This window comes from Alligator sinensis, unplaced genomic scaffold, assembly GCF_000455745.1.
Source record: "Alligator sinensis unplaced genomic scaffold, ASM45574v1 scaffold741_1, whole genome shotgun sequence".
Lineage (NCBI taxonomy): Eukaryota > Metazoa > Chordata > Crocodylia > Alligatoridae > Alligator > Alligator sinensis.
Genome location: NW_005842212.1, coordinates 1,642,374 through 1,655,496, shown reverse-complemented (window position 1 = coordinate 1,655,496; position 13,123 = coordinate 1,642,374). Strand labels below are relative to the sequence as shown.

The following is a 13,123-nucleotide window of genomic DNA, read 5'->3' as shown; positions in this document are numbered from 1 at the left end:
TTCAAGTTTTCGAATTTATTTAAAAATCCTCACATTTTAGGGCTACCTGAATCATAAGCGTAGTGAACATGGCTACCAAGAAGGGCTGAAAGTTTAACAAGCATCTTTTCCTTGCTTAATTAAACTTTTTACCCAATATTAAGCTGGTTTGGGGTAACGTGTTCTTTTGTTGTGTTGTGGCTTTCTGCATTACAAAAATAATCCTTTGCCTGCACACTTTATAGGACTTGGATCAGCTCTTGAAGGAATATTATCAGTCAATGTCTACTACAAAATTGGTCTGTTAATCCTCAATAGCTTGGTTAATCAGAATTATTTGGAAATGCAGCCCCAAGGCCCCGAAACGTGAAACCAACAGAAATTTAAGATGAACAAGATAGCCTTTAGCCTTGTGATGGGAGCCATCCATTAACACGCTTTGGCTATCGCAAAAGGAATAAGCTTATGACAGGATTTGGGTGACTACATGACTTCACTTTATGGATATTCTAATTTGGTTTAATTTGTTTTGGAAGATATATTAATTGTGGTTTTTTTAAAACTTTTTATAATAAACTACTTCCTTCTATCACCATTTCCTGATACAGGTCAGAATTTTTTAAAATTTGAAAATGTCTTCTTATAGTGGTTTGAATGAATAACTTCTCTTCCTTTATTTTTCAATCTTATGCAATTAAAACCCAGAACCATAAAGGTATTTAGACGGCTGTACAGTTCTGTGAAAGATATTCAATTAAGAGCCTGGTCAAGGTTCTAAATGACGCTTCTCCAATCACCACACTTATGACTCAGAAAGATCCCCGTCAAGAATGACGTTTTCTCAAATGGAACCAGTAGGTGTGCAGCCCCTCCCCTCCCAGCACCACCGCCGCCTGTCCCGAGCACAACCCAGCCCAGCCCCCAGCAGCAGCCTACCCTCACCCCGCACACAGATCGGGGGCACACGCCCCTCATATTCTCCTGGGGTGCGTGCAGCAGTGGGAGCCATCTGCCCTGCCCTGGACAAGCCGCAGCTCTGTCCCACACTCTAACCCTGCTGTGCAGCACCTGTCCCTGCCCCAGCCCCACTCCCTCCCCATAGGCAGAGGAAGAAAATATGATTGGGGGGGGGCTAAATGCATGAGTGTACCACCCCAGCAGGTAGGTCTGTCGTGGGAAAGGGGCAGGGGGTGCAGATCAAGGTCCTGAGATGAGGGAGGGAGTGAGGCAATGACAGGCAGCGGGCTGGGGTGGATGAGGCCCCAGAGCCGGGTCAAACTGCGGGACACTTGGAGCCCCAGCGACTTGTCCAGAGGCATGGGGGGCTCCCGCTGCTGTGCGCACCCCTGGGACAGGCACAGTGGGCACGTGCTGCCCCAATCTGTGCGCGAGGTGGAGGCAGCTGCCACTGTGGGCTGCACTCCGCATCCCACTGCTGGTGCCAGCGCAACACCATGTGCCTCCTATGCGCTGGCTAAGCCACCTGCCCAGCAGCAGGAGGCACATGGCGTCACACAGCCAGGCCCAAACTGTTGTGGCGTAACCATGATAAATATTTAATGCATATATTAATAATGCATTTAATGTTAATTAGTGTAGCCTGCCTTATATCACATAATTGGTAACATTAAAAAACAAGAAAAAAAATATAAAAGGGGTACATGAGCTGAAACTTTGAGATAAAAGGGGTACACTTGTTAAAAAAAGATTGAAAACCCATGGTTTAAGGAAGTACAAATTTAAAAGCAATCACTCCTGAGTAGCATACTATGGATATAAGAAAAGCGTCTTACTGGTTGTTAGATCCTTCTTCTCTGTTAACACTTTTTGCTTCATTGTTACAGACCAGTCGGTGTTGCTGTAAGTTTTTGAGATCATGATCTATGCTGCTCTGCAGATCAAAAAGGTGCTGTTCCACAGCTGCTCTAATTGTTCTTTCCAAAATACTAACAAAAAAAACAGAGAATTCTCATTAAGAAAGTCCCTCATTTTCTCTGCATCAATAAATCTGTGCATCAAAAAGCAGAAAAATAAGACTCCTAATGAAACAGAAATCTTGGTTCCCCAATAGACGAAGACAATGCCCAACAAAACCCCCAAAATAGCTCGTCTTTCAAATAAGGAATAACTGGAGTAAACAGAACTTTCGCTATCTGCAAACTGATGAGAAATGTACACAATTTTATCATTAGGTTGCAGTAAGATGTAAAGGTCTCAAATGAATCAGTACATCATACACTTATCAGTGAGAGCCCCCTACCAAAACGGCTTGTAGTAAGACAACTTGGAGGGGGGGGGAAAATATACTGAAAAAACTGCATGGGTTAATAATACAAACCAACTCTGTGAGCAACTGTTAGACAACCAGCAGAAAAAAAGCCCCACAAACTTGTAAAGAAGAGCTCCCAGGTGGGAGTCACAGTTTTCTTCTCATCTGTTTCACACTTGCCTGGTCTGGAATTATTTGCGTTGTCTTTACCTCTGCAATTATATTTGCAAGCCCTGTTGAACTTGACTTAATAGGATTAAACTCAAAATGGTTTAAAAACAAAACAAAAAACAAAACACACTGCCACAAGTCTACTGGGGAAAATAAAAGGCCCTAATGACAATTTTGGAATTATGCCCAAATTGCTAAAGTACCCATCCAAAGAAAGCAAAGGAATACAGAAACAAGACGTAGGCACACCAATACTGTCGCACCAGGAAAACCTGCACTCCCACATCCAGTAAACACAAATACAAAATGCAGCAGAACCGAATATTCGGTACTAAGAGTCTATAAATAACCACTGTGGTCACGTGCAGTCCATCTCTACCAAAAGCAGGGATGCCAACTGCGGCAGACTGAAAAGCAGTATACTTGGATACAAGCTTTTACGTAATACTTCTACTTACTCTGCAGAGGCAGGCAAGATGCTTAGGGGAGAGATATGCGCACTGTAACAGAGAAAAACTGGGTTACCTTCTGAGAAAGACTTTCAATACCAAAGAAGTAGTTTGGAAGACAATGGAACTGCATGCAATTACATCAGCTCAAATAAGTAATCATGGGCATGGAACAAATTTGAACACACTGGTGGCATCCAGATGAGCACGGCTGTGCGGTATGTGACACTGCAGACATCTGCAGAGCAGCGCATGTGGGGGCTTGCCGGAGCTTGGCCGGCTGGCCAGGCTCCATGCACATGCATCGATGCCACTGCAGCCCCAGGAGGACCCCAGGTAAGGTTGCTGGGGCCAGCCTCCCCTACCCCACTTGGGGAATCTGCCACATGTGCCAGAGTGCACATGGCACAGGCATTCCCCAGGGACAATTAATGACAGCACAAGGTAAGCCACCACTAGTTGATCCCCAGGTAACCAAATGTCCACACACGCCTGGATGTGGCCACTGCCTACAATATTGGTCTGGGGTGCTGTCTCAATCACAAGGTAAGCAAGGCCAAAACTCCTAACAGCGTGGTCTTTAGGAACATCAATGCATTACAGACAGAAGTACGGCAGGGTGCTACCTCAGAAATTAAGTGGTTCAGAGAGGTAGTTAAAGGTGCAAACCTGGTTTATCTTTTGCCTGACTTGAGACTAACCTGGCTAACCACCTCTCTGCTCACTAGATAGCTGGTGTGGCAGAAATTCAACTGTTGAGTCTCTTAAAAGCAGATGTTCCATAACGTTACAGAGCTATCGACAACTGAAACGCAGTCTTTCACATACCAATCATTTGGTTTCAAAACAGGTCATAACGCCTTTGTGCAAGGAAGCTGTTGTTCACCTATAGCCGTAGAGCTAATTCCAAGTTATTCTGCCCACTGTCCTCCCCAATTCACCAAGACCTTCTTCACTGCCTGTCAAACTGCTGCATAATTTTATTTTGCACTGTTGAACTGATGTTTTAGCACATCCTAGACAGTCATTTAAGATCAAGACACCCAACCTCCAAGAGTTTAAGGCTAATTTGCCATTTCAAAAGCACTGTGAGATCTTTGGATATCAGAGATGTGAGGTACTAAAGACGCTGTTGGTAATTCAGCGTTACATTTTAACAAGATGCACTCCAGTCAATCAAAGATCACAAAATGTTCTCTTTTACAGATTTACTAATTAGGAAGCTCTGATTTTGTTCGCTGGCGTAGATATGCTTGCTTAAAAAAGAAGAAAAAAAGGCTTTGAGCATGTATAAATATCCTTCCTTATAGCAAATTAAATGCAGAACTATGCTCTATTATAAATGCCACTGGCAGTCAAGAGTCTTATCAGTACTTTTCCTTGTGTAGAAGAAAAAGATATTAAAACATCATTTCCATTAAAAGAAATGGCACTTAACCCATCTTTGGGCATACTACATAACAAAAACAAATCCAGCAGCTATTCCTGACCACGTAACAAGGGAGCCAGCAGTAAGAAGAGATTTAGAAATCCACTTTTAAATAACAACCTGAATGTACAGTAAAGAGTTTGAGGAATTATAGGAAATATTACTACTGCTCATTGCCATAACACTAAAAAGGATTTAGCTACAACGTGTCTTAACACGTGTTGAACTGTTAGCCAAGAACATCTACCTATTTATCTCAACACAGCTCAAAGACATCAGGGGGTGTCCAGTCCAGACTTACCACCGCTGGCCCATGCTAAGAGTTTTTATTATCTACTCCACAATACCATCAGACAAGTTGGTAACCGGCTCCTCACAATCTCCAGTCCCACTCCTCCAAATACACACAAGTAAAAGGGCTACGGGGATAGCATACTTCAATAAACAAGGATGGAAGGACAAAATTTAAAAAGGTAGTGCTAAGAAAGAAGGATTTTCTTAAATTCTTTACATTTCTTAAAGGGGAGATGACTATATCACATTAGCTCATGATATTTTAGTGCAAGCTATTCCCAACACTTAGCCAGCACTAATGGTCCTAAGGTACTCTCTCATACAGACATTCCTGTTAAGCTCAAGAAGAATGAAAGCACATCTACCGACTTCAGATATTCAGGATCAAGCAATATTCCCAAGCCTTCAAGTACGCTCGTCTCTTACTTCACACTGTTTAGATTTCAAATTTATTTGAAACAGAGATACATTTCACGTTCATTTAAAAAAACCCAAACCCTGCCATTTTCCTGTTGATAAATTTTATCTTGACAACAAATAAACTACGAAGCAAAACTGACACGAGTATGGGCTGGCGCAGAAGACCCGATACCACAGAACAATGACATAAGCAACAATGTCAATGATGGGATTACATGGAAACCAAACAAGAGGTGCCATCTAAAATATATCACAAAAATTTCCGTAGGAGTCAGGTTATAGGAGTAAAGCAAAAGTAGAACTTTCAACAGATATCAGGACATGTTTCAGGTAACTAATGCCAAGTCACGTAAATACTTCACAGGAACAAAAGAGATAAGCAGCAAGGTTGACGGTATGAGCAAAACACTTGGGGAAGGAGGGCAGAAGGGAGCTATTGGTCAAGGACACCAGCACAAGTGCTGTATTACGAAACTCTGATGACATGGGATCTTTAATATTCTCACAGAGGAAAGGCTCCATACAGGACTTTATCCAACCACCTTCAAACAATAAGAGGGTATATCAACATTGTTGGGATTCAAAGTGATGCTTTCGAGGAGTCCAATTTGTTTCAAACGTGACACTCTGACTACCAAATCCTCCAGGTCCAACAGACAACTTTTATGCTGTCCGATATAAAGCTTTATATCATTCATTCAGTCTAGTGCTCTTAATACACACCTGGGATGCAACAGAGATACTCAACAAAAGATGTGCATTAATCAGCACTGCTCCAAAGCCTGGGGAATCCTCTTAAAGCTTATGAAATTATGTTGCATCTTCAACTCTAATCACTTTAGCAATTAAGCACGTTTGAAAGTGTGGCAGTCAGAGGAAAATATATTTAAAATTAAGAACCCAGTACCACAGTCCAATAATGTATTTTATACAAGCCACAATGTACATTGCAACAGTCTTAATGCAGAATGACACAGCATTACCAAGAAAAGATAAATATCTTCCTATTCGAAACTGCTACCATATTTTGGCACCTCCCTCAGTCCTAATAATTCCTTCTGTCCCTTTTCTCCTTCCTGTGAATAGCCCTGTAAAAAAGGCAACTGATACCCAAAAATAACAGCAACTAGCCAGGCAGAGCATATCAGATTTCCCTTCATGCCTTTAATGACTGCATTTAAGCTTTTATAGCCCGTTATCTTCTGACCAGCGGTAACATTATTGCCTCAAGTCATGTAAAGAGGAAACGGTACTCTTACACAAAGAAGTCTTACTTAAAATCATGCCGAAACTAGTATTTTTAATTTATTTACCTGTGCAGCAGAACTTTGCAGGCCATTCTGAATATTTTTGCTATTCCAAATGAGCACTTGATGTAAAAATGCTTCATTTGAAAAACAATGAAGTCGGACGTTGGCTGCTGTTTATGCATACTGCCCGTTTGGTTTCGATAGCTGTTTGTCAGACAGTACTTCTGTAGTGCTGCACTAAACCCTGCAGTCTAAATAGAAAGAGACTGCAACATGAGGTCACAACTGACAATAAAGCTGTCCAATCAACATTTGCAAGCCTTCCTACTGTGTACTTCATGCTTTTTAATTCTGGGAGTAAAACGTGGACATACATTTGGACAGTAGGAAAGTAACAAGAGGTCCTATGCAGATATTCACCATCTACTTTCTGCTAATTCAGACATTTTTGTTCAGTAAGCATCTTAGCAGCAAAGAAAGACAAAAAATGTGTTTATTCAGCATGGTGTACTCCTCAACATTAAAGGGCCTTTTTAAATTGCAGCTAATGTAATTAAAACAACACTATAGTTATAAGTACAGAGGAGCTGCTTTCTCTGAATATAGAGCAGACGGTTGCAGAACTTGCTCTCCTTCACTTTTCACCTTTTTATGCATCTCACTTTGAAACCCCCACAGAATGCACACATTTCAGAGTCATAAAAATGGAACGAGCCTGCAACAATTAAGATGAATGAACTGCAAAAAAGTAACATTGCTAGTATAACTGGTGAAAAATGAAGACAGCTGCTGAAAATTCAGCATACTACCGCAATAGGGGGGGTTTTTAAGCAATTATCTCAATAGCTTCTCTTTAAAAATCAGTTTGGAAAAGTGAGTTTGTAAACACTGATGCATGAAATCCAGCAGAGAAGATAAAGTTCAGGGATTTTTCACCTTATGAGTGAAAAGGTTTCTGATAAAGCACACACTGCTGCTTCTAAATATGTAGTACCAACGAGTGAACAACAGAAGTGCTCCTCTGCTTGGGGAGCAGGGGTTATTAATCAAATATTACTGAAATGTTTAATCTAGGTGCTGTATTCTAAGCAGTCACCCAGTCAGGCTACATTACTACCTATTGCCCATGTTATCAAATACTGTGCATCCAAAATGGGATTCCTCCTATTCTTCCTCTTTAAAAAAAATGCATGATGTTAAGTAGACACATATTACACTTCTCAAATTATTAAAATCTAAAGGTGGCCTGTCACTCTGTTCTACAATAAGCAAACCATAACCTGATGCAGGTCATTGGTTTGAAAGGTTCTTCTTTCAAAGAGTTTCTTGATAGGCTTTTTAAAAATGAGGGTATTACATGCAACAAATACTGAAGTTGGACACAGTCAACATCATCTGCGCAACTTAAATTCACCCCATTCTGGTGCATATGGGGTATGAACATAACCGTATACTATTTTCCCCCTGATGGAATGGAAGAAAAGGATTTATATCCACAAAATAATAATTATTATTATATATATGAAATCCGCAAATATATATATATATATATATATATATATTTTATATTAAAGCCACAAAATCAAGGTTGACGGTATGAGCAAAACACTTGGGGAAGGAGGGCAGAAGGGAGCTATTGGTCAAGGACACCAGCACAAGTGCTGTATTACGAAACTCTGATGACATGGGATCTTTAATATTCTCACAGAGGAAAGGCTCCATACAGGACTTTATCCAACCACCTTCAAACAATAAGAGGGTATATCAACATTGTTGGGATTCAAAGTGATGCTTTCGAGGAGTCCAATTTGTTTCAAACGTGACACTCTGACTACCAAATCCTCCAGGTCCAACAGACAACTTTTATGCTGTCCGATATAAAGCTTTATATCATTCATTCAGTCTAGTGCTCTTAATACACACCTGGGATGCAACAGAGATACTCAACAAAAGATGTGCATTAATCAGCACTGCTCCAAAGCCTGGGGAATCCTCTTAAAGCTTATGAAATTATGTTGCATCTTCAACTCTAATCACTTTAGCAATTAAGCACGTTTGAAAGTGTGGCAGTCAGAGGAAAATATATTTAAAATTAAGAACCCAGTACCACAGTCCAATAATGTATTTTATACAAGCCACAATGTACATTGCAACAGTCTTAATGCAGAATGACACAGCATTACCAAGAAAAGATAAATATCTTCCTATTCGAAACTGCTACCATATTTTGGCACCTCCCTCAGTCCTAATAATTCCTTCTGTCCCTTTTCTCCTTCCTGTGAATAGCCCTGTAAAAAAGGCAACTGATACCCAAAAATAACAGCAACTAGCCAGGCAGAGCATATCAGATTTCCCTTCATGCCTTTAATGACTGCATTTAAGCTTTTATAGCCCGTTATCTTCTGACCAGCGGTAACATTATTGCCTCAAGTCATGTAAAGAGGAAACGGTACTCTTACACAAAGAAGTCTTACTTAAAATCATGCCGAAACTAGTATTTTTAATTTATTTACCTGTGCAGCAGAACTTTGCAGGCCATTCTGAATATTTTTGCTATTCCAAATGAGCACTTGATGTAAAAATGCTTCATTTGAAAAACAATGAAGTCGGACGTTGGCTGCTGTTTATGCATACTGCCCGTTTGGTTTCGATAGCTGTTTGTCAGACAGTACTTCTGTAGTGCTGCACTAAACCCTGCAGTCTAAATAGAAAGAGACTGCAACATGAGGTCACAACTGACAATAAAGCTGTCCAATCAACATTTGCAAGCCTTCCTACTGTGTACTTCATGCTTTTTAATTCTGGGAGTAAAACGTGGACATACATTTGGACAGTAGGAAAGTAACAAGAGGTCCTATGCAGATATTCACCATCTACTTTCTGCTAATTCAGACATTTTTGTTCAGTAAGCATCTTAGCAGCAAAGAAAGACAAAAAATGTGTTTATTCAGCATGGTGTACTCCTCAACATTAAAGGGCCTTTTTAAATTGCAGCTAATGTAATTAAAACAACACTATAGTTATAAGTACAGAGGAGCTGCTTTCTCTGAATATAGAGCAGACGGTTGCAGAACTTGCTCTCCTTCACTTTTCACCTTTTTATGCATCTCACTTTGAAACCCCCACAGAATGCACACATTTCAGAGTCATAAAAATGGAACGAGCCTGCAACAATTAAGATGAATGAACTGCAAAAAAGTAACATTGCTAGTATAACTGGTGAAAAATGAAGACAGCTGCTGAAAATTCAGCATACTACCGCAATAGGGGGGGTTTTTAAGCAATTATCTCAATAGCTTCTCTTTAAAAATCAGTTTGGAAAAGTGAGTTTGTAAACACTGATGCATGAAATCCAGCAGAGAAGATAAAGTTCAGGGATTTTTCACCTTATGAGTGAAAAGGTTTCTGATAAAGCACACACTGCTGCTTCTAAATATGTAGTACCAACGAGTGAACAACAGAAGTGCTCCTCTGCTTGGGGAGCAGGGGTTATTAATCAAATATTACTGAAATGTTTAATCTAGGTGCTGTATTCTAAGCAGTCACCCAGTCAGGCTACATTACTACCTATTGCCCATGTTATCAAATACTGTGCATCCAAAATGGGATTCCTCCTATTCTTCCTCTTTAAAAAAAATGCATGATGTTAAGTAGACACATATTACACTTCTCAAATTATTAAAATCTAAAGGTGGCCTGTCACTCTGTTCTACAATAAGCAAACCATAACCTGATGCAGGTCATTGGTTTGAAAGGTTCTTCTTTCAAAGAGTTTCTTGATAGGCTTTTTAAAAATGAGGGTATTACATGCAACAAATACTGAAGTTGGACACAGTCAACATCATCTGCGCAACTTAAATTCACCCCATTCTGGTGCATATGGGGTATGAACATAACCGTATACTATTTTCCCCCTGATGGAATGGAAGAAAAGGATTTATATCCACAAAATAATAATTATTATTATATATATGAAATCCGCAAATATATATATATATATATATATATATATTTTATATTAAAGCCACAAAATATTTATTTCCACATTGTATAAAAATAAATGCGGCACCTGACAAAGAAGTCTCATCTTGATGCAATTCTTCAATGCAATATTTAAAGGAGCTAGCAAAAATACCTCTCCAGGTATCTTAAATCCATATATAACATTTCAGAAATGTTAACAAGTCAATATAATAACACGTAACACCTTTTAACATCTTGTTTGTCCTTTAGTAAATCGCTTGAAAATATACTGTCAGTAAAAAAAAAAAAAAAAAAAAAAAAAGACTAAGTTCAGAAACTGAATTATTAGAGCTAGAGCTTTGAAGATACGTACTCAGATTGCCTTTGCACTAACACTCCATCCATTAGGTCCAATTAGACCATATGTAAAATGCAACTTCCTCAGTTTCCATTAAAACTGTGCCTTTATAAATGTACACGATGAAAAATGGATTCAAAAGACATCTGAGAGAATTTAAAATCACTACTAAAAGGTTAAAAGTTGAAAAATTCTTTTAAAATAAAATTTTAACTTTTACTCAATGAAAAAACAAGAATTAGTACTATTGATTCATTTTTAATTAATCCTAAACTTAGTAACAGATTATATTTGACAGTTAAACTTAACAGCCTGAAAAGCAATCTCTCATCACATTTTCTATTTATGCTTAATACAATAATTTTAAACCCTAGTTAGAACATTTTACTCCTTGAGGTAGAAACTAAAAATGAGGTTCTCCTTTTTTTAAACACAAGCAGCTATATTATTGTCACAAATTATAGCAAGCATAACAAATCCCATTTCAGTTACAAAAGTAGCATAATTTCCACTTGGTTGTTTTACCAGTTTTATTAAAGTGAACACTTAAAGTTAGGACATTAGGTAGGTATCAAAGAAGTGACACAACCTGAACCTAGTCAGTTTTGAGGAGACAAGACAGTTTCAGGCACTCAACCTTCTCTTAAAATCCCCCTCTGCAGTTCTGGTTTTTACCATCAGTTTTCTTCTCTTAAAGTGTTTTCTTCTCTCTTCTGTTGCTATGTAAAATACCTAACAAGGAACTGACTAGAGAGAGGAAACTGTAAAAGCAACTACAGGCAACCTTCGGACGTACGACACAATTGGTTCCTGAAAACCACATCTTAATTCGAAGCTTAACTCGGAACCGATTTTTCCCATAGGAAACAGTTTTATAAATTGGTTCCTGAACCAAGGCCCGATACCCTATTTTCACCAAAAATAACCCAGAATTTTGTACTCAATCAATTATACATTAATGTATTTATAGTGTACCTAGATTTATAATGTATGTAAATAGCAATCACATGGATTTGGAAGGACTTCTTTGAGGTGACTTTGCTGGACTTTTTGAGGGGCTCTTGGTTGGACTTTTTGAAGGGTTCTTGGCTGGAGTCTTCTCAGGAGTTATGGCTGCTTTCTTAAAGAAAATGTCTGAGGAAGTTTGGGAGATGGGCGATACAGAGAACTTGTTTGCAGGTGTGGCATTGCGTTGGATCAAGCATTGTAAAGTCGAAACGGACATCAGAAAGTTGAAACGGTGTCAATTTACAAACATTGTAAGTGTGAAACGTTATAGCTCGAAATGTTGTAAGTCAAGGACTGCCTTATATGCAGAAATGCTGTAAAGCCCATAAAGTAAAACTGAAATAGAAAATACCTTACATATTACCTGTAGGCACCTGTCTGTTTTCCAGACAAAAGTATGATTTTAGGCTGGTGCATCTTCTCTTTAAAGTGTCAGTGTCAGTCTTAAATAAAGGAAGATTTTGACGCCAAAACTCTTTTCTTGTTGAACTCTAGATTTAAGTTTTTCATATCTATATCACTTTAAAAATGTACAATGGGGAAAGAAGCCAATCTTTAACATTCTCTCCAACTTTTGGGGATATTTTCCTGTGCTGCACCTAAATTTTAGTTCTAATGTGCCAAAGAGCAGTGTGTGACCACAATAGTCTGCCCAAAGGAACCCCTTTGTGAAAACCATAAGTACCAGACTGGGGTGGACCATGGATCCATCTAGCCCAGTATCCTGCACCTCTCAGTGACAGAAAACAGATGTTAAGGGGAAGGGAATTTATACAGGGCTTATCCACTGATCTGTCTGCTGCCCCTCTTTCCTTGCTGCTTCCAGCATTCAGAGGCCTACAAAATCCTAATAATCAGCCTTAAATACCATGTTTCATACCCACAATGGGCCTTTTCTGCATGAAACTGACCAATCTTCCTTTGATCTGGTTAATTTCCTATCCTCTGCAACAACATGTGACAATGGGTTTAAGTTAACTACACACTGCATGAAAATGTACTTCCTTGTTTTATACCTGCTTACTAACAACTTTGTCATGTGTTCCCTATTTCCAATACTGAGTAAGCACAAAAAGAAAAATCCCTATTTGCATTCTCTACGATACTCGTTATTTTATACATCTCATTGTATCCATTCCCAATCATCTTTTCCTCAAGCTGAAGAGTTTTACACTTAGTTCCTCCTCATATGGAAGCCTCTCCAGATTACCAATCATCCATCCTAGCTGTCCTTCTCTGTATATGAATGGGCAAGAGCAACCACCAAACTTGTGACTTCATTGGAGGTTCCACCTGTTCAATTACCATCAGACCCAGCTTTATGAATAGTCCTCTAGCTGTTCAATTTTAAATGGTGGATTACAAACTAAGTCTCTAAGTGTTTGCAATCCCTACATATGCAACTTCTATAACATTACACCATTCAGCACTGAGCAAATTTTATTTAGAATTCTAATTAATTTAAATTGAATCTTTATATACTTTGCCAACAGATAAAAAACTTGCCATACCACAGTCAAGTAGGGAGTGCAT

General features: G+C 39.1%; 1 protein-coding gene across 9 annotated transcripts in view; it reads right to left on the bottom strand.

Moving 5' to 3' along the window:
• FAM13B (family with sequence similarity 13 member B) overlaps positions 1–13,123 on the bottom strand; it is a 64,996-nt gene that overhangs the window by 25,016 nt on the left and 26,857 nt on the right. For 8 of the 9 annotated variants that reach the window (XM_025207852.1, XM_014521389.2, XM_006026856.3 and 5 more), the window contains one exon: positions 1,773–1,925. The exons of the other annotated variant lie outside the window; for it this stretch is intronic. In XM_025207852.1, coding sequence (XP_025063637.1) covers positions 1,773–1,925 — 153 coding nt within the window. The remainder of the gene's footprint in view (positions 1–1,772; positions 1,926–13,123) is intronic. 9 annotated transcript variants of the gene reach the window in all.